Consider the following 21,355-nt stretch of genomic DNA (forward strand, 5'->3'; position numbering starts at 1 on the left):
CCGGTCTTTCGGGTGTATTTGGTGGCGTTTTGGCACTCTTTGGAGATCCTTTCAGCCTGTTAAAAGTGTTTAAAGGTGTCGTCTCCCTTGACCGCTGCGGTTCTACCTGACCTGATGGAGGGCCAGGTGATGATCTTTTTGAATCTGCCGTCCCTGGGCTGCTGGCATCGACACTGCCCCGATCCGGCGTTTGCGGAGGAGAAACGTCTTGCTGTTTCGATCCACCTGGGGGAATTTTCTCTTGCTCCGGCGTCTTCGGGGCAGCAGAATCCTTCTGTTGGGGAGTATCTGGCGGACTGCTCCCCTGGTCCGGCGTCCTCGGGGGAGGAGAACCCTGTTGATTTGGTGTTTCTGGCGCTGGATCTGGTGGCCCTCGTCCTTTGGCTGCCTTTGAGGGAGGTCCTCGCCGACCTGGTCCATCGGTCTTGTCACCCACCAACTTTCCAAGCTGCTCCCTGGTTGGCTCTCTCCCGCCGTTGAGTAAACGATGGTTGTCTATCCTTTGACGCCTCCCCTGCTCGTCTTGCGCATCGTATCGAGAATCCTCTGCATAACTTTGGCCATTTTTAGCAGGTGGCCTTCCTTGACGTTGTTGGGGCTCTTGTTGAACTGGTCCTTTCGTAGTTCCGCCTTGTCTACCTTTTTGCTTCTTTCCTTGCTGTCCCGGCCTTTCTTGACGTGAAGGCCCTTGTTGAACTGGTCTTTGGTACTCAGTTCCGCCTTGTCTGTCTCTTTGCTGCCTTCCGCTCTGCGTCAGTCTTTTCCGAGCTCGTCGATTCTTCAGTGAGCGAGGATCCTCTGAGGTTCGGCCGGATGCCTTGCTTCTTGGTGGCTCACCACTTCCAAGTCTTTGTCTCATGGTCCTGTCTATCGCCATCTCCTCCACCTGGTTTTTATAGAGTGGTTTATACTTCTCAACCCACCCTTTGGGGTTAGTATGCCGGAACTGAATGTCTTGACCTCTTAGGCGATCTTGCTCTATCTCAACGTCTTTAAGATGCCCCCAGTATGGCGAGTCATCCGTCTTCACATACCAAACTTTCGTTGGTTCATTCACGAGGTGCCATCCTCCCTTCGGACTCAATTTTCTCTTCGCGCTATTGCAAAACCTTCGGCAGCGGCTCCGCCATCTCTGGCTCTTGGGCCCGCGAAACCAATTGCGGACCCGTCCGCGAAAGGGGCTTCGAAAGCTCCCCAGCCCTCTTTTCTGCAACGCGTGTTTGCCATCATGCTCGATGACGTGCCCATCATCCTTCTTCAACTGGACAATGATGTCCCTCATCGCCCGAGCTTTCGGATTGAGCCTCTGACCGGGCGCGATCTCCTTCGAAGCGGTGGAAAATTGAGGAAACTCCTTCATAAAGAGACCCTTCTCCGTCTCGTCCGGCAGCTCGGCCAGAATGGCGTTTTTCTCGCCGTCGGTGAATTTGGAAATGGCTGCTTCCGCTTTTTGATCAATCGTCTCCAGTGCTTTGCTCTCCTGCTTGTCTTCTGGCAGATCTGCGATGGCTTTCTCTTCGGCGTCGGTGAATTCGCCGACTAGAGACAGAGTGATCTTGGCGAGCTCGTCGTCGTCGTTTTCCTCCTGCTCTTCGGCAAGCGGTTCAGCTGCTCCTTCGCGCTTGATGTGATGCGAGAAAGGCTGCATCTGGGTGTCCTGTACGTACGTAGGCTATCAGTCAGTCGTAAAAAATCTAGAAACAAAAAGATTCAGACGCACCCTTGGTCGCTGAGTGGTCCTCCACAGAAAAGCCTGCTGCACTCGCCCCTTCCCATCCCTTTCTGCGTCAAGCCTAGGGTCTTTCCTTTTCTGAATTGTTTGCGGCCCTTGATGGTCGCTGGCATCATCCCACCACGGCGGCGAGACCGACTTCTGGATCGGCAACAAAGGCACTTCATGCTGTTCCGGCAGAAGATGCGAACTCACTGCGCCGGTAATCGGCGCGGCCGATGCGCCTCGACTGCCCAGCAGACAGAAGAAGTAGCCGGCCGCGGCAAACAGGGTCGAGACTTGCGGGAGCGCCCGCATTTTTTGTGAGGTCTCGAGTGAGCAAGAGAATGTTTTGAGGGGAACAAAAAGATGAAGAGGGGGTGTCGAGCAATGAAAGACATTTATAGGAGAGTGTGTAGCGATCGAAGCTATCCACGAGCGTGCGGTCTATCTCTACGCTGCAAACAAACTAAAGCAATCGCCTCGCGCATCGCGCGCGTGGCATAGTCCTGGTTTGCGACGTACCGTGGTACGACGTCGTCCGTAGAAAGAAAGTGAGGGCCCGGAGTTGAAGAAGGAGTAGGGATATAGGGAGACATGGCAACATCGAAGACATCTTGTTGAACTTTCCGCTTTCTTCATCGTCCACGATTCCCCGTTCTCGAAGATAAAGCGGTACAGCATCTTCGACGTAGACATCGTGCGTCTTGTGAGTTGCGGAGAGGGGTGATGAGGCGTGCGATGATGATGGTGATGCGCCAAATTGACGAGGTGAAGTTATTCCTGCACTTCTTTTGCTGGTTCGGCACATGTTTCCGAACCAGAAACCATCACTCCTCCTTCCCCGCCGCAACTCCCCTCGATCCCCGTTCATGCCCCGTGTAGTTCGTGCACCGTCGTCTGATCAAGTTCGGTCGGTCCACCCGCCGCTCATCATCAGCGTTGCGGCGACCACGAAAAGGCGTGAGGAATCAATCGACAAGTCCTGCGGAAATCTTCTTAGCTCGCCTTAGCATCCATGCGAGTGATCAAGAAAATTACAAACGACATGTGAGCTCTGGAAGCATGTGCGTTCATCTACCACGTCCACATGCAGCGAGCACATGGAGACATATCTTCCAAACGAGGAACCCTGGTTGCCCTACGCCATGTTTATTTTGCTCTATGCCTCGCATCGTCAGTACTTGCTGGCTTCGGCGCTGCCGTGGCTCGCAGTTCCCCTTTCGGTGCGCTCAACGCTCTTCCCTGTTTGCCCATAGGCAGGTGTGTTCCACTCACTCCACGTAATTACCTAGCCAGTCTGTGCTGTACTTTCTTTCCTTACTCAGATTGAGTTCGATTCTTATTCTCGCTCTTTTGCTTGCCAGTCACGCCGTGCTTTTTTCTGATGATGTCTCTTTCCCTCCTCTTCAGCTTACATTACCTTCTCGTGGCTCGCTGCGGTCCAGAAGCACCGAAGCGTTGTCCCGACCCGGCCTGGACCGGGCGGCATTTGGGGCAGTCGGACGGGGGCGATTTTTGATTGTGAAAGAGAGGAATGAATCACTGATCACTGCTGGATAAGCGGTGGGTTGATGGGTGGGTAGACACGCGCTTTATTTGACCTTTTTCGTTTGCGGGCTCGCCTTGTGTGGGTTTTGAGAGATGAGGGAAGGCTTGTTTGGTGGGTTGGATGGTGGGCTAGACGCGCAAGGAGAGGATGGGAGGTCGAGTGGTGGTGTCTCAAAAATGAGGCCAGCCAGCCAATTACATCCTCCACACATGTAGGTAGGAAATATCTAATCGAGGCTCTTACAGCGCCGCCCATGGACTGACATCCTCACTCCAACTGACGTCCCTGCGCCACAAAAAATCGCTGCCCTCCTCGCCCGTCACCTGCGCCGTATCGCCGGTCAACGCACACACCTCGCCCCATCCCCCGACGCCCTCTAACTTCGCCCTCACAAGCCGCGCATACTCGCCGACCTCGCAGCTCCCGCCGGGCCCGTTCTGACACGCCGCAACGGGATACACGACGCCGTTGAACAGGACGCGCACGAAGACGCCGTCCTGGTCGACACCGCCCTCGCAGCTGCACGTCAGCCGCTCGAACCCGACCGTCCCGCGCATCGGGACCACGTTGCTGGCTCGGAGCGTGCGGTTCGGCGCCTGGCTGACGCCCGACAGCGGCGGCTGCTCGTCGAACACGCCCGTCGCCGCCGCGAGTTGCATGGTGGGGCCGTCGTTGGTGAAGGCCGCGATGAGCGGGTTCGGACGCCACACGTTGTTGCTCTCATCGCTGCTGTCGTCACATTCGTCGTCGTCGTCGTCGTCGTCATCGCTGGTGGTGGAATATTCGTACAGCGTGTCAGGACCGTCTTCAAAGCGGCGCAGCACGCCGAGCAGGAATGGCGCCATGGTCACATTGCCGACCGGATTCCCCGGCCCGTGACCGTACCAGTAGCGCAAGTCTTGCGCGTACTCGTAGGCGAGGATCTCGGACTCGGTGAGGACGTCGCACCACGGCGAGCGGCGCTGCGTGATTTGCGTCTCGAAGCCGCAGAGATAGGGGAAGATGGCGACGTCGGACGTGTTGAAGAGGCTGCCGGATGAGAGGAGCGCGTTGATGCGCGCCACGATCGGTGGCAAGTACGCGGCTTCCCACTCATCAAGCGCCGCGCCGCCGCCGTTGTCGTCGAATGCTGGACACGCGTCCGACGGCGAGAGCGAGTCGCCGCCTGGCACGGCATCCGGCGCTGTCGCGTTGAGCACGATGATGTGGCCGTCGATGGTCGTGTCGGAAAGATAGGACCGCGTGAAGAGCTTGGCCGAGTCGAGCACGCGCGGCGACGAGGCGTACAGGTTGGACCACAGGGTGAAGGACTCGTCGTCGGAGGGGAAGAGCGTGGGGTAGCGCGCCCGGTAGTGCTGGCCCATGGCTGCCAGCTCCGTGTGCCCTGTTGCTGAGAGGTTGGCGATTTGCAGCGTCGGGTTTGTGAGGACGGGCTCCCAGCTTGATAGGAATTGTAGCTCTGGAGCTGTGGTCGAGAAATTGGCTGCATGGATCTGGATGATCACTGTCAATGCTGTCTCTTGCTTGCCATTGGGGTTCTCTTCTCTCCGTCTGGGGGCCCCCAAGACCCCCAACATCCACTTTCTCTTTTTCTCCAGAAATTCTTCTTTAACTTCCCAAAATCTCAACAAAATAAATCAAATCACCTTCTCCACCAATGCAGTCCACTCTCCATACGCCCCCTTATCGGGATACCGACTGCCATGCCGCGAAGCAAACGCCGCCATGTCGACCTCGCAGCCCGTTGGCGGCGCGTCATCAATCCCAAACACATTCGGACCTGCAATCACTGTCAATGCTTGTTGTATGTACAAATACCGAGGTGGAGAGGGGGGAGAGCAAAAGAAAAGAGAGACGCAACGCACCTTGGAACCATTGCCCGTTGCCACCGAGATGCTGCAAGACGTCGAACAAGGCGGCAACAACCTGTGCCGCAGCAACGGCGACAAATGCCGTCGTCCTCATGTCGGCCGGCGAAAGCTATCAAAGTTTGGGCTTGAGTTGTGCTGGCTTGCTCGCTCGCTCACTCGGCCGCGGCCGCGACCATCCTCTTACCTTTGGTCGTTTTCCCGTCAATGTAACTGCGCCATCAGTCGGTGACTTGCCAATGCAGAAAGTCGCGCCGGATGGCGGCACGTATTCAGGACGGGCAGATGGAGAAAATGAGGCACCGGGTGGCAGATGTTGAAGAGGGTGATGTGCGCAGGGATCACTCAGGCACGTTTCGCCATGATTGGACACGCCGTTGACGGGCGCATCTTCATGGCGTCGACGTCCCGTCGTTTGCTGCAAGCGAGGTCATCACAAACTGTAGGATCAAAGTGGCTTGGATAACGCTGGTAGAATGGTTCAATGGCAACAGAGGTTTGCTCACCGTGCATTTCGACTTTATTCCACTTGCCAGCTACTTGTCCTCCATCGCTGATGCAACCACCTCACCCTCCGAAACAGCCATGAGAGCCACGCCAACGCCCTTTGATCCTCCTATTCGCAACCTGACCTTAACTCCAAATCTCCCTCTGACGAAGCTCAAGCCTGGGCGCCGACGTTGTGTGTTGGGCAATGGCGAAGATCTAGGGACACACGGAGCCGATGGAGTGAAGCAATGTCACTTCAAGCTAACGGATTTGACGCGCTTAGCAAGTTTTTCGCTTTCTGAAGGCGTGGATCCGACTTTGCCGTTCGTCTTGTCGGACGAGGCGCCGCCGGGAAAGGAAGCATCAAAGGTGCGTTTTTTGCGGAATTGTGGTTGCTCACCGGCTTCTCTGAGAATCGTCAAAAGCGTCGCCCAGCCTGGAGTGTGCTGCAACTGCGAGCCGTCCGCCGTGTTGTGTTCGACTGCGATGCGACACAGCAGCTCTTCCTCTTCCTACACTAAGGTAAGCAGATAATCTCTTGATGGATCGCGCTACTTGCCTTGCTCAAAACGCCGAGACCGTGAACAAAAGTCAGCAAGTGAAAGTCAGCGACAACGCCAACGCCGCCTGGTGAACTCAAATCTGCACCGCGCGCCTTAGCACCCAATTGCTTTGCAAGAGCAGTTGGCGTCTGCTCGATGCCCAATGCTTGCCGGTTCTCAATGGGGAAGCCAGTCAACGCAAACTTGGGATTTGGCTTTGTGGGGAAGCCGTGCGTAAGGGTCGTGAGGAGGTAGTCAACTGGGAAGGCTGGCTTTGCATTCTCCTGCACATTAGCACCGTACTCGTTGACCCGCCGGTAAAAGACTTCGGGAATGTAGCGAGAGCGGCCGAGTGTGGTCTCTTCTTCTTCACTCTGGACCAGCATGACAGTCGGGTCTGCCGAGGGCTCGATGATGTCGGCCCTCACCATCTCCATGGCGGCGTTGGACGCTTGGTACGACGAAATGGCAATCTGGCCCTCTTCATCGCCGCTAACGACGCAAGTGACAAAGTTTGATCCGAAGCGCCCCGTCTCGCTCCACTTGGTGTACCTTGGGAATTGAGCCTGATATCTTGCAGCAAAGACGACCTCGAGAGACGAGAGGTAGTACGAGTCTGCGTGACGCTTGCAAATGACGGAACCATCGCCTGCGCCAGCATCCAAGAGGTCCGTGTAGATGACACCAACGCGTTCCAGGCCACACTGTCGGGCCACCTCGTCCACCTCTTTTTCGTTGTCCCATTCCTGCAACGATATGCCATCCACTTCATCCACCTGCGGTGGTTCATATATGGCTTCTACCACAGCCTTGGTACCCAGGGGGATCTCCGAATACTCTTCGTAGCGCCCGTACAGGAAGCCGAGGCGTTGGTGCCCAGAAGATCTCCAAAAGTCCAGCAAGCCATTGATGAGATCGGGAGAGGCAAACTCGACGTGGTCCACCATGCGATACTCTTGCGGTTGCAGCGAAATTGCACTCGGCTGGCACTTGGTGCAGATTCCCTCGGGCCATGGCGCGTGTCCAGACGGACAGTCGGGTCGCACACGGTAGTACGGTTCGCTGAGAGGAGGCATGTACGAGCTGCCAGACTCGGGCTTGTTCTTGCCGGCATTGACCTTGCGGAGATATGCGTGAAACGACATGTGCTTGATCTTCTTTTCCTTGAGGTAGCTCGAGTCGTACGGCTCGAGGGGCATGCAGTAGTCGCACATGCCCTTGGGTCCATGTCTGCACATCTTTTGGTCCTTGGGCCTCGAGATTTTGCCATCCTGCTTGTCTAATCGTTCGTCGAGGGGCGATTGTGTGACAACCTCCCATGGATTCTTGATCAGCTTCGTGGCACCGCCGATGGGGACCGACGGGATATCTGATGCGGAAATGGCTTTGCCGTTGAGGCGCTGGGCCGTCAAGGAGCTCGAGGCAGCTCCATTCGTTGCGGTTTGCTCCCGGCCGTCGAGCACGAGTTCCGAGCCGTGTCTGATTAATTGTGAGAGGAGTTTCTCGGGTAGATCGCCAGCCTTACCTGATTCCAAGTTGCTCAAATGTGTGACCCTGGAGGGCGCTCAGCGGTTGGGTTTCCGAGCGTGCGGCCTTCAAGGCTACGGTGATGGATGATGGGTCTATTTCTGAAGGGAGTTTGTCGACGACATGCGGTGCGATGGACGAAAAGTCATCGTGAGGTTCGACGGTGAGGCGGAAGCGCCCAAAGCGACTTTCGAACCGGATTATCATGATGATGGAGCTGGGCGAGTGAGAGAAGGTGGCGATCGATGGGCGTGGAAGGGAGAGCGAGAGTCGAAGATAAGAAGGTGTCGAAGCGAGTGGACGACGGCAAGGTGGTTGACGAGCAAGGGCACAAAAGATGTTGAAGACGCTGGAAGCTCCAGTCAAGCTCCGTCGGTGGTCGTCGACGGGAACGCGCACCAGCGGAGCCTACGTCAAGCCACCTCGGTCGGCTGGTCGGCCGGCGGGGTGGCCCAAGCGCCGGCAGCGGGATTGGCCCGGACGCCAAGGCCGGCGGCGGTCGACACCTGGCACGTTGCGGTTGCGTCCTACCGGAGCCGCAGGTCAAGCCCTCTCTACTCCTTCTTCTTTGACATTCACTTCACCAGGGCACCGGCCAGAATCCAGCTGCAGCACAAAGCCGTCGGCCTCCCGCCGTCTTTCGACAAGCCTTTTCTTTCCAATGATATTCTAGGTCTCGAATTGCAACCCTCGCACCCAGTCCGCGCCGGATTCCACAGACGATACTTTTACACTACTGCCACCATGGTCGACTGGGTCTCGCTCGCTGTTCCCTTTGCCTACCTTGGTGTCCTCATTGGATCGCTAGCAACCTTTTCCCACCTGTATCGCGCCCGCAAAGCCAGCAAAGCCGCATCGCTGGCACCATGGTTCGGACCGCACCTTGGACGTAATATTTACCTGTCCTTGCTGCACATGGAGCCAGTCGAGGGACCCAAGGTTCCCGACAGCGTGCTAAAGGCCGCGCTGATGCGCCGTGCCGTCGAAGACATTCACCGCCTCGTCGAGGTCCGCAATTCCAAGCAGGCACTGCAGTCGCTGCTGCAGAAGGGCAGCGTCGGCGACGACTTGTGGCAGCGCTTCCAGCGCGCTGAAAAGGAGATTGAAGCTGAGCTGCGCGATGTAGTTCAGGAGGTATCCCGAACTCCCCATTTGTCTCTTTGTCAAGATGGACTGCTGACATTGCTATCCCAGGCCAACGCCTTTTCTCCCGGCTGGGGCCAGACCATCTTCCAGAGTGCCTCCGAGATCGCCCAGAATCAGCTCCTGCAGCAGCGCGTCGCCGAAATCCAAGCGCAAGCGTCCACGGAAAAAGCGTGGTGGGAGAAGAAGCGTGCAACTATCCAGGCCGACTTTATGAAAGAGCTGGACGGTGCCCAGACAAAGAACAGCGATGACGACGCCGTGCTTGTCGAGGCTGGGGGACCAGCAACAACTGGTGCGCCGCAGCAACAGCAGCAGAGGCCAAAGAGTCGGGGTAAGAAGAAGAAATAGGCCTCATCATCGCTGCTTGTTGTTTTTGACTGAATGTTTTGCTTGCAGATAACTAAGCGAAGCATTCCAGTGGGCGCCAGGCGTTGTGGTCGGGCCAATGGAAGGATCATTGAAAAGGGCGTGATTGAGAATGGCTTAATTGTAGAAAATGGTTTTCCTGTACATGAAACATGCCTCCCATTGCGCCTCCAAACAAGCAATCTTGTACATGAGTGAATCCCTTGCTCGCTCACAAGATAACGATTCGCAAGACGTGACCACATCCAGCCCTTCCCACTGCCGGCCTCCTCCGGTTAATGTCTCGATGACGGACCGGATACACCGGCCCCAATGACGCTCGGCAGCTCCTCCTCGCCCATGCTATACAACAAGCCAATGCCCCAGCTGACGGTAAAGGCAATGGCCACAGCGAAGCCAGCAAAGAGCCAGAATGGAACCGACACATCCTTCTTCTGGCATGCAGGGCCACCGTAGTACGTCGTCTTGTTCCCTGCCTTTGTCTGGTTCACCTGAGGCGCGCACTTGCACGCAAAGCAAGCCTTGTTGTTGTTATCCTTGTCCGTGTACTTCTTGACGCACTTGCCGCGACCCATGCAGCTGTTTGTCGCAGTGTCGCAGGCGGCCTGGGACGAAAAGCAAGCTGGCAGGATGCCCTTCAGCGGGTTGGCCGCCTCGACGTGGCTGGTGCCAATCTTGCCCGATTTGATAGTATCATTGAGGGACTCAATCATGTCGGAAGCAAAGTCGGACAAAATCGACTCGGACCGCGACGCGGCGGGCGAGGCGGAGCGCTTCCCGGGCATTTCATAATGACCCCAAGGCTTGTCCGAGCGTTTAGTGCGGCCGCTGCCGGGAGGCATGACAATAAAGGTGAGCGGCCAGCGAGAAGAACAGATGGATTCAAGGTTGCGCAGGACCGAGCTGACTGCGTCGGCCTTGATGTTGCTGCCCTTGACATGAGCGAGAACGAGTCCATTGCTGCTCTGATAGTCGACATTGTCCGACAGTGTGTTGAGAAGATCCTTGACGCTGCTCGGGACGGAACTATCGGCTTTGGACGTCGACAGGTCTTGTGCTTGAATCATAAAGTCTTGGAGCAGGCGAGAGTCGTCTTCGGCCGTAGGAGGGTTGGAGACAGAAAAGGAAGAATCAAGGGCTATTTCGTCAGCATTTGATTGTAGCTTCGTCGGGTCAGTCATACCCGCGCCGCCTTTGACGCCTTCGACCACAACCATGACCTGCTTGCTCTCGTCTACAAGCTGGTCCTGACCAAATAGGCGGTGTCGGTCTCCACCAAAGTCATTAATGTATCGCACGGCATCGTTGTCGATAGTCTTGATGTTGTGGTATTGCGAAAGGCCCAGCCTCTGCGCAAAGATGAGCCGGGCAGTATCCGGTGTCAGCGTAGGAGCTGTGTCGCGGTTGGCGGGCGGAGCGCTCAGGTCGTGCAGATAGACGTGGCCTAGAGAGGCGCTCGAGACCACCGGGACAACCAGGCCAAGCAATGATGAAACAGTGAAGCTGAGCGGAAGCTTCATGACGGGCGAGATAGTGGCAGCCGGGTGGTGGGAGAGCTTCCAGATGGCAGCTCGAGCTTTGAGGTCATCGATGGCGGTCCACGACTAGTGGATGCCCGCGATGGCGTCCGGAAGTTGGGGGAACTTTTTGCCGACGTCAGTTGCGCCTGGCACCGGCGTTCTAGAAGACACCCACATACCTACGCGTCTAGCACGGGCCCCCGAGTCTTGACCATTTCGCTCGTCTTCACGTTTCTTCCCTTCTCGATCTCGTCCAAGTGTCCGAGTGAGCAACCCGGCTCCAGAAGTGCTTCTATCCTTCGTTCAAGCTCAGTCCTCATCCACATTCTTGCCACGAATCGACGAGCCGCCTGCAGCTCCTCCGGCTCCGCACGCCTCTTTACATTGCCCTAGATCATGTCCACTGCCCTGACTTGCCGCTATCTGTAGCTTCTCAACGCATTCGTCGCCGACGCCGAAGTCGCCTGCTGCTATGAACCACCTACGCTCTGCCCGCCAAGTCGTCTCAACCACACGAACGCTTCCGACCCTGCCATGTCGAGCTCGGTATCCTCGGCCGCAAAACAGGGCTTCAACAGCGCGCTTCTATCGCAACTCGCACAACCCAATTTCTAGGGTGCAAAGGGTCATTTTCCATAAGCCGCGACTGTTTACGTGGAGGTTTGTCATTCCCCTCTTCTGCGGCGGGCTAAGCTAATGCGAAGCCCAGAAAATTTAGGAGATTTGCGCTCTATGCCGCAACAGCCGCAGTCGGCTTTGAGTATCTCTCTTATGGCCTCGATCTCCTTGTGGAAACATTAACGCAAGTTGAAGACGATGAAGATGACGAATATGAAGATGACGAAGAGTTGGACGACGACGAGGGGTTCGAAGCGCCTGAAGAGGATGAAGAGGAAGAAGACTTAGACCTGGAAGGCAGCATCTACATCTTCGGATTTCCCTTTGGAGCGTTTCTGCCGATGCCATGGACTCGGCGACAACTGCCACGGAAACTCTACGCCCCAGACGACGAGATTGTCAAAAGATGGAAGGCATTTATGAAGGACGAGCCATCGGTGCAGCAATGGGCACAGCAGACAAATGAAGAGATCATTGCTGCAGCTTCCAGTAAATACCGCACCGACAATGTCAAGGTAGGAAGGTGGGTTTCTGATCCGCGGCTTCCAGCCGCGCCTCCTCGAGACTACGATCAACTTGGGTAAGTCAACTACTATCATCTGTGTGCGCTGCAACTGACGAGAGCCAGCATCGTTCTTTTTGATGGCTTTCCCCGTCTGGAGAGACGCCCCGCACCACCAATCACCCTCTGCAAAGACGCACTGCAATCATTCGCCATTGCTGCTGGCGCCAGTTGCAGTTTTATGATAAAGACGAAAACGAATAAAGTCAGGCAATTTCTTGGCTGGCCTCCCTTGATCATCAAGGAATCCGAATTCTTCGATCTCTACAACAAGATGCTCCAAGACCTTCACAAGCTTCAAGAACAGCAGGCGAGAGCGGCCTCTAAGAAGAATGCTGCGCTGGAGAAGGCTGGCGACAGGAACGGGGAAGACTCTGTTGTGCCTGCCCAAAGTCCTTACCACGCTGGCTTGAAGACGGTCAAGTGGTCAGCTAAACATGTCTTTTTGAATGCATTCGTGAGGGAGCTCAATAAACGGCTCGCCGAGAGCTCAGACATCCCTCGGGACTGCTTCGCTGTTGTCGGGACTGTGTCCCTCCAGGTCAAGGGTGGGCCTCGCTCCTACCTCCATGACTTTAAAGGGGTCTATAGTATGAGACATAGACGTTTTGTCGGGTTCGATATACGTTTGAAGGAGTTCAAGCCAATGTAACCCGAAGCTTTCAAGGTTGAATTGTGCGAAAGGTCTCGTGGGAGGGGATTTCCTTTGGCGCTTGAAATCCGGGTTGAAAGGGGCAAAGGCATTAGCGCAGGCGTTTGATCAGTTTTGAGATACCAGTCTGACAGGCTCCTCGACAGACCTTTTGCGGTTCTTTGAACTTAGAAATTCTTTATACTAATGCCTTGCTCATCAAGAACATTGTTGCGGGGAATGCAAAAAGCAACGATCTTCCATCCCTCCCGAGCAACGCCTATACCTTTCCCTTTTATCGCCTCTCATCCCTCGGACAGAATTCCAGCGACTTGTAAGCACAGATCAAGGATCTCGAGGTGCTCGTCTGCACCATCAACCAACCTCTTGTCTGTCTCTGAAAAGACGAGCGTAATCTTGTTCTTCTTCAAATCTTCGATGCGCTCGTCGTAAAGGACCATTTCGTACAGCTGGATCACCACCTGTGCCGCACTCCAGCCGTCTGCAACCATGTCTTCGACTGCCTTGGCCACCTCGGTGTATACCTTGCCCTTGGACTTGGGCTGCATTGCTTGGAACAGTGACTCGAGCGTGGATCCTGGAATCACGCCTGCAATCTCCTCCACGATGGGCACCGAGACAGGCCTTCCGACCTTCTTGGATCCGTCGTCAACGTCCATATCGTCGTCGGTCTTTGCCTTGATTGGGCCAACCAGTCTTGCCGCGCTCTGCAAAAAGGTGATTGCCTTGCGGAGATCACCCTCGCTTGTCCTGACCAACGCGTCCACCGCGCCCTTGTCCAGCGACACACCCTCAAGCTTTGCAATCTCCTCCAGCCGCTGTCCCGCGCTGCCGACATCCAGGCTCTTGAACCGAAACTTGCTGCAGCGCGACGCCAGCGGGTCAATGATGCGCGTGACGTAGTTGCAAATCAAACAAAAGCGCGTGATGCGGCTGTACGTCTCCATGGTGCGGCGCAGCGCGCTCTGTGCATCCTGTGTCATGCTGTCGGCCTCATCCAGGACCACGATCTTGAACGGCGGGCATGGGTACTTGCGCCGGTATTCCTCGCCGTAGGGTCCCGCGGGCGGATTCGACAGCTGCTGGCGTGCAAAGTCTTTGACCTTTTCTCGCACGATCGAAATGCCGCGCTCGTCGGAGGCATTTAGCTCGAGTACTCGTGATTTGATGAGATCTGGGCCATAGAGTTGCTTCGCGAGTGCGAGGATCGTCGACGTCTTGCCGGTACCGGGTGGGCCGTAGAAAAGCATGTGTGGGAGGTTGGAAGATTGCAAAGTGCGCTGGAGGACGGTGATGGTGTGGTCTTGAGCGGTGACATCGTCGAGGGACTTGGGGCGGCTTTCGACACAAGTCAGAGGTGAAGTGCGTGTTACGATTTGGGGAAGCCTTACTATTTCTCAACCCATGGCTGCACGCTGCTCGTGTCTGTCTTGGTTGAGGGTGCCTTTGACGAGTTCGCCGCCGCTGCCTTTCGCGCTCGTATATCGAAGAAGTTGGCCATGATGATTGCAGTGAGTTGACGAGGTTGAGCGCGAGAACCAAGAAGACGCGTCGCGCGTCAGACAAGCTAGCGATAACCCTGGTGCCTTGGTTCCTTATCGCCGTCGCTTGGCAGCCATTTTTTCGTGGCACACCTCTCTTCGCGACCCATTAGCTCCCCACCAGACGCATCATCAACGCTTTCAAAGCTCCGACCGACCACGAGCTCCTTTGCGACTCCTCGACACCATCAGGCGAACCTTGCTGAACCACAACGCCTAAACGAAACGAGTCGCAGCCTGCTAGCGCCGCCGAGAGGGCGCGGAGCTCTTCAACATGGTCAAAAAGGCAATTGATTCGCGCATACCGGCGCTGATACGCAACGGTGCCCAGGAAAAGAAGCGCAGCTTTTTCGTTGTCGTCGGCGACCGCCAGAAGGACGTCATTGTCAACCTCTACCACATTCTGCTCAACGTCGATGTTAAGCTGAACAAATCGGTGCTATGGGCTTACAAGAACAAGCTGTTGGGATTCAGCAGTCACCGAAAGAAGCGCGAAAAGAAGATCAAGAATGAAATCAAACGAGGAATCCGCGATGTCGATACCGAGGACCCCTTTGAGCTGTTCATATCCACCCAAAACGTCCGCTACGTTTACTACAAGGAGACGGAAAAGATCCTTGGAAACACATACGGCATGTGCATTCTCCAAGACTTTGAAGCAATTACGCCGAACTTGCTGGCGAGGACAATCGAGACCGTCGAGGGTGGCGGACTGGTGATTTTGCTTCTCAAGGGCATGAATAGCTTGAAGCAACTGTACACCATGTCCATGGACATTCATGCGAGATACCGAACCGAGGCTTTCGGCGACGTTGTCGCGAGATTCAACGAGAGGTTCATCCTCTCCTTGGGCAGCTGCGAGTCTTGTCTGGTCGTCGACGATGAACTCAACGTACTCCCAATCTCCGGTGGGAAGAATGTGCAGGCGCTGCCGCCTCCGGACGCAGAGTTGGAGGGCAAAACACCACAGGCAAAAGAGCTGGAGACCATTAAGGAATCACTTGCAGACTCGGAACCCGTCGGTTCGCTCGTCCAGCTGGCCAAGACGGTGGACCAGGCCAAGGCTTTGTTGACATTTGTCGATGCCATCGCCGAAAAGACGCTTCAGAGCACTGTGACCCTGACTGCCTCCAGAGGCCGTGGTAAATCTGCTGCGCTGGGCGTTGCCGTTGCTGCAGCAATCGCTCATGGCTATAGCAACATCTTCATTACGGCTCCCAGCCCGGAGAACTTGAAAACGTTTTTCGAATTCGTCTTCAAGGGATTCGATGCCCTTGACTACATGGACCACGTCGACTACACCATTATCCAGTCGACGAACCCCGATTTCAACAAGGCCATTGTCCGCGTCAACGTTCACCGCAAGCACAGACAGACCATTCAGTACATTCAACCCCAAGATGCACACGTGCTGGGGCAAGCTGAACTTCTCGTCATTGATGAGGCTGCAGCTATCCCTCTGCCCTTGGTGAGGAAGTTGATGGGGCCTTACCTCGTCTTCATGGCATCCACGATCAATGGTTACGAAGGCACAGGTCGTTCCCTCTCACTCAAGCTGATTCAACAGCTGAGAGAGCAGTCCCGCGGCAACTCCAAGAAGAATGCGGACGCTGTGGTAACTGACCGGTCTACCGGCAAAGCGGCCAAGGATGGATCCGAAGTGTCGACTGGCGGCAGAACCCTCCGCGAGATTACTCTTTCCGAACCCATCAGATATGCTCCCGGCGATGCCGTCGAAAAGTGGATGAACAAGTTGTTGTGCCTCGACGCTACTTTGCCTCGTTCAAGAATGAACACTCAAGGATGCCCTCACCCTTCGCAATGTCAACTTTTGCATGTTAACCGAGATACCCTGTTTTCTTTCCATCCCGTTTCCGAAAAGTTCCTCCAGCAAATGATGGCTCTCTACGTCGCCAGCCACTATAAAAACTCTCCCAATGACCTTCAGCTCATGTCTGACGCACCAGCTCACCAGCTGTTTGTTCTGGTTCCTCCGGTCGACGAGGGGAGCAACAAGCTGCCGGAACCTCTCTGTGTTATTCAAGTCGCCATGGAGGGCCAAATCAGTCGTGAAAGTGTCCTCAGTAGCCTTAGCAGAGGCCAGAGGGCCGGCGGTGACTTGATACCTTGGCTTGTCAGCCAGCAATTCCAGGACGAGGACTTCGCTGGCCTGTCGGGTGCTCGGGTGGTCCGTATCGCTACCAATCCTGACTATATCGGCATGGGCTACGGTTCCAAAGCCATAGAACTCTTGATCGATTTTTACGAGGGCAAATTCACCTCGCTTTCTGAAGCCGAACCCACGGAAGAAGAGGCCATGGTGCGCGTCACGGACAACGAGCTCGAGTCATCGAATCTGTTCCAGGACAATGTCAAGGTTCGCGACATAGCCGCGATGCCGCCTCTGTTTGCGCGCCTCTCTGAACGGAAGCCGCCTGGGCTTGACTGGGTTGGCGTTTCGTACGGTCTGACTCCTCAGCTGCACAAATTTTGGAAACGTTCTTCTTACGCACCCGTATATCTCCGCCAGACGGCGAATGAGTTGACTGGCGAGCACACCTGCGTAATGCTTCGCACGTTGGACACACCCAACACGGATCCTTCTTGGCTGGGTGCTTTTTCAAAGGACTTTCACAAGCGCTTCTTGTCGCTTCTATCATACCAGTTCCGCTCTTTTGCCTCTGTCACTGCCTTGTCAATTGACGAATCGGCTTCAGCTGGCGCAAGACTGGACTCGGCATCGCAGAACAAGCAGCTCACAAAGGCGGAGTTGGATGCTTTGTTCACTCCCTTTGATCTGAAGCGTTTGGACAGCTATGCCAACAACATGCTCGACTACCACGTCATTCTCGACATGCTGCCTAATATTGCAATGCTGTACTTTACTGGATGCATGAAGAATGCTGTCAAGCTGAGTGGTGTGCAGACCAGCTTACTTCTGGCCATTGGTCTTCAACGCAAGGTTCTCGAGGACGTGGAGAAGGAGCTGGGTCTTGCGAGTTCGCAACTTCTTGCCATGTTCATCAAGGTCATTCGAAAGATTTCGTCGCATTTCCGCAGTCTGGTAGAAGGCGCCGTGGCCGAGGAATTGCCAGATGCCCCGGAAGATGAAGAGAAGGAAGATGGTGAAGGTGCCCGCCGCTTCCAACCACTCGCGCAAACACTGGATGAGGAGCTTGCTGAGGAGGCTGATGAGGTGAAGAGGGCCGAAAAGGAGCGCATGAGGAGCATGATTGACGCTCTGCCATTGGACAGGTAATTACGCTACCCTTTTCAAAATCCGAATATGCTGATTTTCCAGGTACGCAATCGCGTCTGGCGACGCTCACGACTGGGACGCGGCAGAGAAACAAGTCAACAGAGCCGTGCATGACGGCCGTAAGAGCACGACCGTCAGCGTCAAAGCAAAAGGCGACAAGAAGCGAAAAGCGGGTGAGGCAGTTGGTGATGCATTGAAAGAGGCTGAGGCCGTCAAGGAGAAGAGGGGCAAGAAGGGGAAGCACCGGTAAAAGCGCATAAGAGCACACATTCAAGTTTCTTTCGGCGCATGCATGAGTTGGAGTTGGAGTTTCTGGTTGATACTTGACGGTCGTTTGTCCGTCGAAGACAAAAAGTCGTTGCCAAATATTCGATTTGAGTTTTTGTTTTCGTCCTTAATCCCAACGACTCAACTGGAGACACCACGGCAGATTCGAAAGTGCCGACTGAAGTGGCAAAAAGCGCGAAACTCACAAGTCGTCTCTCAGCACACTATTCAGGACACTCTTGCCCGACTCTTGGGCCTCGGTCTTGCAAAAGACTTGCTCGTGCTGAAGTAAAAGGCATGTCGAAGCCGTTGGCCTATGTCTTTGAATCCTCCAGATCGGCCGACCCGTACCGATTCGATCATGCCGCAGAATCTCTGACGGACGTCGAAATGCAACTGAAAGTTGCATCGTGGATATTTCCACTTGACTCTGGCATCATTGCCCTCTCCAGGCTCGACCCGTGTCTGACTTAGCCATTATCAGACCGAAAAGTTACCCGCCAAGTATAAATCTTTATCACACGTTGGCTGTGCTTTACTGAAAGACTCGTGCGACAATACTTCCTCTTTTCGAAGGTGCGACAACCTTGACGCATCGGGGCTTTAGCCGCCGACACTGATTACGAGGGGCATCATGTGCGATTGACGCCTTCGCTCCGCCTCTGTTCCACCAAGGGATCCGACTAGCAATATCCATCGATTGACTTGGCTTGCAGGGACAATTGGGGACTGCCCAATGTCCCTCATTACTGTCTGGTGATACTAGGAGCTGTTGATCATAAGTGTGTTGAATGAGTAAGAGACGGACTTCCAATGGTCTGGATTGCTCGCTGAACCAGACCTTTGACTTGCAGAAATCTACTGACTTCCGTTCCTGCACCAAATTACCATCTCAAACAAGTTTTTGATAACTCCCGCCAGACTGTGTCATCATCCAACCGCAATCAGTAGCAAAACTCCGAGCGCTCAGCTACCATTCAGCTGGCAACACCGAAGTTTGACGGTCTTCATCTTTTGCAGACGAAAACACCGGGGCATTTAGTGACTAGCAGACCAAAGATGGCCAGCGAATGGGGTCCTCTGTCGCAGACCTTAGTTGCTCTTTCGGGCGAGTCTACCAAGTTATCTCCACGCCGAAAGTGAATATCACTGGTCACTTTCTGACAAGATGCTCCGTTGGATCTCAGACCGCTTCCGGCCTGAGACTTGCGATATTCATCACGTCCTAGCAGCCGAACTCGTAATAGTCCAAGTCGAACATGCAACAGCAACCGTAGCACTGGGCGGCAGCGCCCAGGGCCTTGGCAAGTGGTCACTCACTTTCGACAGGATGGCATTGATCATTACAACGACAGGAGATGGGTCTCGCTGCAACTCTCCATCCTTTGGTTCCGTGTTTCACGTGCACAACGAATATCTCTTCCACCCGCTTCAGCCGGACTTGACTGCTTGACGCAATATCTGGCCCAAGCATGTTCACGGACAAGCCTCAGTGCGACAGTGGCTTGTCACTGCGGTAGGACTGGTTGTGAAAGAGAGGCTGGGTAGCGGGTCAGAAGTTGGTTTAGAAACGACAGGGCCGCAGTTGAGTTTGCGCCAACTCCTTCCCAGCCATCAGACACACACAGGTCGAACCACTTTGACGAGACGAACTGACCTGTGAGCCACGGCTGCTGGGATGGTCCAAAAACACATTCGAGTACCTTGCAAGGACCATGTCCAGACTGACAAGCGTGGCTGGCTGCTCCCGCTGCCGCTGGTACACCACTCCAGAAAGCCGCTTACCGCATTAGGCAACTTTTAGCATCGACAAGCTTTCGTGAGGCAGCGCCAAGCTTTAGCCGGCGGCGTGAAGCATTGTCAGGAGCTCAGCGAGGCTCCTTAGCGTCGCTTACCCGCCTCTTTGACGCACGACTTTTCAGTCTCTAAGCACGAGAATTTAATATCATACGTCTCAGCAGTGTAGAGGAACCGCATTCTGGCTGCCGCAGTCGCCTCCGCTAATGCCTCACAGCGCACAGATGCGACTCGGGAAAGTCGACGCGGGTGTTTGGCCTCGGGATCAGCACCGCTGGTCCCTGTCCCATTGGACACTTGCGTTGCTGCCAAGCGAAAGCTGGAGTCTCATTGTAGCATGCAATTCGACGGATACTCTGGACCTGGGATATGCAGGAGTTATGTGGCGGTTACTCAGTGGGCTGGCGCTGGTCCAGGAGAGCGTCCCCTGCGGGCTATAAAGATCCGGCGTACGACGGCTGAAATCCAATTCTCCAGCACAAGCTCGGTCAATCAATCTTCTCTTCTTTCAGTTCCGCTCCCTCTTGACGCCTCTGTGAGGTCACTTGGAATTTTTTAATCTCTCACGATCCTTTTTTGAAAAAACAAGTCTTTTTCCTGCCGGCAGGATGCATTTCCCCACCGTCATCTCCTTTGGCGTCTTGGCGCTCTCTCCCCTCGTCGCTGGCCACGCAGCAATCATCAAGGCTGTTGGTGACCAGGGCGGCAATGGCTCAGCCATTGGCAGTACGTTCAATTCATTCCATCCCCTCTTGGGCATTCTAACTCTCCTTAGTTGACCCCACCACTCCTCGCGACGGAACCAAGCGCAAGCCGTTCCAGCAGGATTCGACCCGCTTCAAGGGTGATGCTGCCGACTCGTGTGGCGAGACCATTGGAGCTGGCACCAACGACCTGGAGGCTGGCACTCAGAGCCTGATGGCCATGAGCGGTGGCCAACTGCCCCAGATTTCCCCCGGCGGTGAGGTCAGGATGACCCTCCACCAGGTCAACGGTGACGGCGCGGGTCCCTACACTTGCATGATGGACGCCACTGGCACTGGTCAGTCCTGGCAGAAGATCCAAGTTACCAAGAACGTTCCCGGCAACGCTCGTGGTAACGACAACGACGGCGCGAAGACTGACTTTGTACGTTCATCGACCCACTTTCCCACTCGCAAAGACTGACCTCAAATAGGAGCTCGTTGCTGCTGTTCCCGCGGACCAGCAATGCACTGGCACAGTCGCCGGCCAGAACAACGTCTGCCTTGTCCGCTGCCAGAACCCGGCTCGCGCTGGTCCCTTCGGCGGCTGTGTGCCCGTCCAGATGGGCGGTGCTGCTCCCGCAGCCGGTAACGGCGCTGCTCCCGCTGCTGCTCCCGCTGGCGCGGCCAAGATCATTGCAAAGCAGAGGCCCGCCAGCGAGATTATCGCCCGCGCCGTGGAGGAGGACATTGAGGACGAGGAAGAGGAGGAGGAGGACGAGGAGTAAATCATGCTCCATGGGGATGGTAATACAGGCACAAGCAACTCAATTGCTTGATCGTAGTTAGTTGACGCGGGGATGGAAAATTGATTGACCCTATGGGCTTTGCTCATTTACATATTGCCAAATATTGTTCAAGTGACGCTCGTTATTTGCTCTTCGCCTGTTCTTGAAGTTTTTCAATCTCCATCATCTGTGTACTTGAACTCGTCTAGCAATCGCTTGTTTTCATACTGTTGTCTGAATTAAACATTAGCTGGACAAAAATTGCAATGAGTTTCGTGAAGTCCACTATAGGGCCAAAAATTCGATGCAGACCGATCCGGTATATCTGTTAAGAACAGTAGGTAAGACAGGCTAAGTGGAAAAATAGCAATACTATTCCTGCGGCATTCGCATCAGACTGAACAGGCAGCATTGCTGCAAAATTTAATTTGTGGTCGGAAGACGATTTTTGATGCAGAGTATTTGGT

General features: G+C 55.1%; 10 protein-coding genes across 10 annotated transcripts; 5 read left to right on the forward strand and 5 right to left on the reverse strand.

Moving 5' to 3' along the window:
* Window positions 1-495: 495 nt before the first annotated feature.
* Window positions 496-2,029, reverse strand: IWZ02DRAFT_499220 (uncharacterized protein; the record flags this gene model as incomplete). Its single annotated transcript, XM_066770231.1, has 3 exons — window positions 496-740; window positions 1,312-1,657; window positions 1,928-2,029. The coding sequence occupies 3 exons, from the start codon at window positions 2,027-2,029 to the stop codon at window positions 496-498; spliced, it is 693 nt and encodes a 230-aa protein (XP_066623217.1).
* Window positions 2,030-2,633: 604 nt separating this feature from the next.
* Window positions 2,634-3,204, forward strand: IWZ02DRAFT_451125 (uncharacterized protein). The gene is made up of 2 exons (XM_066767510.1): window positions 2,634-2,696; window positions 2,753-3,204. The coding sequence occupies exon 2, from the start codon at window positions 2,802-2,804 to the stop codon at window positions 3,042-3,044; it is 243 nt and encodes an 80-aa protein (XP_066623218.1). The 5' UTR covers window positions 2,634-2,696; window positions 2,753-2,801; the 3' UTR covers window positions 3,045-3,204.
* On the reverse strand, window positions 3,205-5,149 carry IWZ02DRAFT_451126 (acid phosphatase PHO12 precursor). The gene is made up of 2 exons (XM_066767511.1): window positions 4,910-5,149; window positions 3,205-4,756 (listed from the first exon to the last, which is right to left on the reverse strand). Exons 1-2 carry the CDS (start codon window positions 4,988-4,990, stop codon window positions 3,503-3,505), a joined length of 1,335 nt encoding a protein of 444 aa, XP_066623219.1. The 5' UTR covers window positions 4,991-5,149; the 3' UTR covers window positions 3,205-3,502.
* A 722-nt stretch (window positions 5,150-5,871) lies between these two features.
* Window positions 5,872-7,896, reverse strand: IWZ02DRAFT_469535 (NPL4 family-domain-containing protein; the record flags this gene model as incomplete). Its single annotated transcript, XM_066768725.1, has 3 exons — window positions 5,872-6,132; window positions 6,180-7,641; window positions 7,688-7,896. 3 exons carry the CDS (start codon window positions 7,894-7,896, stop codon window positions 5,872-5,874), a joined length of 1,932 nt encoding a protein of 643 aa, XP_066623220.1.
* Window positions 7,897-8,213: 317 nt separating this feature from the next.
* On the forward strand, window positions 8,214-9,329 carry IWZ02DRAFT_451132 (Sec62/63 complex, subunit Sec66). The gene is made up of 2 exons (XM_066767512.1): window positions 8,214-8,823; window positions 8,884-9,329. Exons 1-2 carry the CDS (start codon window positions 8,434-8,436, stop codon window positions 9,181-9,183), a joined length of 690 nt encoding a protein of 229 aa, XP_066623221.1. The 5' UTR covers window positions 8,214-8,433; the 3' UTR covers window positions 9,184-9,329.
* On the reverse strand, window positions 9,330-10,785 carry IWZ02DRAFT_451134 (uncharacterized protein). Its single transcript, XM_066767513.1, has one exon. It carries the CDS (start codon window positions 10,719-10,721, stop codon window positions 9,477-9,479), a length of 1,245 nt encoding a protein of 414 aa, XP_066623222.1. The 5' UTR covers window positions 10,722-10,785; the 3' UTR covers window positions 9,330-9,476.
* Window positions 10,786-10,820: 35 nt separating this feature from the next.
* Window positions 10,821-12,695, forward strand: IWZ02DRAFT_260605 (uncharacterized protein). Its single transcript, XM_066763334.1, has 3 exons — window positions 10,821-11,381; window positions 11,431-11,919; window positions 11,968-12,695. Exons 1-3 carry the CDS (start codon window positions 11,194-11,196, stop codon window positions 12,551-12,553), a joined length of 1,263 nt encoding a protein of 420 aa, XP_066623223.1. The 5' UTR covers window positions 10,821-11,193; the 3' UTR covers window positions 12,554-12,695.
* IWZ02DRAFT_260642 (P-loop containing nucleoside triphosphate hydrolase protein) lies at window positions 12,696-14,125 on the reverse strand. The gene is made up of 2 exons (XM_066763337.1): window positions 13,945-14,125; window positions 12,696-13,891 (listed from the first exon to the last, which is right to left on the reverse strand). Exons 1-2 carry the CDS (start codon window positions 14,052-14,054, stop codon window positions 12,838-12,840), a joined length of 1,164 nt encoding a protein of 387 aa, XP_066623224.1. The 5' UTR covers window positions 14,055-14,125; the 3' UTR covers window positions 12,696-12,837.
* A 1-nt stretch (window position 14,126) lies between these two features.
* On the forward strand, window positions 14,127-17,713 carry IWZ02DRAFT_260619 (N-acetyltransferase-like protein). The gene is made up of 2 exons (XM_066763335.1): window positions 14,127-17,349; window positions 17,396-17,713. The coding sequence occupies exons 1-2, from the start codon at window positions 14,369-14,371 to the stop codon at window positions 17,601-17,603; spliced, it is 3,189 nt and encodes a 1,062-aa protein (XP_066623225.1). The 5' UTR covers window positions 14,127-14,368; the 3' UTR covers window positions 17,604-17,713.
* A 2,228-nt stretch (window positions 17,714-19,941) lies between these two features.
* Window positions 19,942-20,979, forward strand: IWZ02DRAFT_260623 (MAS3 protein). Its single transcript, XM_066763336.1, has 3 exons — window positions 19,942-20,143; window positions 20,193-20,545; window positions 20,595-20,979. The coding sequence occupies exons 1-3, from the start codon at window positions 20,026-20,028 to the stop codon at window positions 20,886-20,888; spliced, it is 765 nt and encodes a 254-aa protein (XP_066623226.1). The 5' UTR covers window positions 19,942-20,025; the 3' UTR covers window positions 20,889-20,979.
* Window positions 20,980-21,355: the final 376 nt, after the last annotated feature.

Source organism: Phyllosticta citriasiana (assembly GCF_038021145.1).
Source record: "Phyllosticta citriasiana strain CBS 120426 chromosome Unknown IWZ02scaffold_6, whole genome shotgun sequence".
Lineage (NCBI taxonomy): Eukaryota > Fungi > Ascomycota > Dothideomycetes > Botryosphaeriales > Phyllostictaceae > Phyllosticta > Phyllosticta citriasiana.

Bases quoted from the DNA above. Each gene is read 5' to 3' on its own strand.
- IWZ02DRAFT_451125 (XM_066767510.1), top strand. From the start codon at position 2,802: ATGCAGCGAGCACATGGAGACATATCTTCCAAACGAGGAACCCTGGTT.
- IWZ02DRAFT_451126 (XM_066767511.1), bottom strand. From the start codon at position 4,990: ATGGCGGCGTTTGCTTCGCGGCATGGCAGTCGGTATCCCGATAAGGGG. The intron at 4,757-4,909 runs GTGATTTGATTT...GTGATCATCCAG, and splicing joins GGACTGCATTGGTGGAGAAG to ATCCATGCAGCCAATTTCTC.
- IWZ02DRAFT_451132 (XM_066767512.1), top strand. From the start codon at position 8,434: ATGGTCGACTGGGTCTCGCTCGCTGTTCCCTTTGCCTACCTTGGTGTC. The intron at 8,824-8,883 runs GTATCCCGAACT...TTGCTATCCCAG, and splicing joins TGCGCGATGTAGTTCAGGAG to GCCAACGCCTTTTCTCCCGG.
- IWZ02DRAFT_451134 (XM_066767513.1), bottom strand. From the start codon at position 10,721: ATGAAGCTTCCGCTCAGCTTCACTGTTTCATCATTGCTTGGCCTGGTT.
- IWZ02DRAFT_260605 (XM_066763334.1), top strand. From the start codon at position 11,194: ATGAACCACCTACGCTCTGCCCGCCAAGTCGTCTCAACCACACGAACG. The intron at 11,382-11,430 runs GTTTGTCATTCC...TGCGAAGCCCAG, and splicing joins CCGCGACTGTTTACGTGGAG to AAAATTTAGGAGATTTGCGC. The intron at 11,920-11,967 runs GTAAGTCAACTA...GACGAGAGCCAG, and splicing joins CGAGACTACGATCAACTTGG to CATCGTTCTTTTTGATGGCT.
- IWZ02DRAFT_260642 (XM_066763337.1), bottom strand. From the start codon at position 14,054: ATGGCCAACTTCTTCGATATACGAGCGCGAAAGGCAGCGGCGGCGAAC. The intron at 13,892-13,944 runs GTAAGGCTTCCC...TTGTGTCGAAAG, and splicing joins CAGCCATGGGTTGAGAAATA to CCGCCCCAAGTCCCTCGACG.
- IWZ02DRAFT_260619 (XM_066763335.1), top strand. From the start codon at position 14,369: ATGGTCAAAAAGGCAATTGATTCGCGCATACCGGCGCTGATACGCAAC. The intron at 17,350-17,395 runs GTAATTACGCTA...CTGATTTTCCAG, and splicing joins GACGCTCTGCCATTGGACAG to GTACGCAATCGCGTCTGGCG.
- IWZ02DRAFT_260623 (XM_066763336.1), top strand. From the start codon at position 20,026: ATGCATTTCCCCACCGTCATCTCCTTTGGCGTCTTGGCGCTCTCTCCC. The intron at 20,144-20,192 runs GTACGTTCAATT...AACTCTCCTTAG, and splicing joins CAATGGCTCAGCCATTGGCA to TTGACCCCACCACTCCTCGC. The intron at 20,546-20,594 runs GTACGTTCATCG...GACCTCAAATAG, and splicing joins ACGGCGCGAAGACTGACTTT to GAGCTCGTTGCTGCTGTTCC.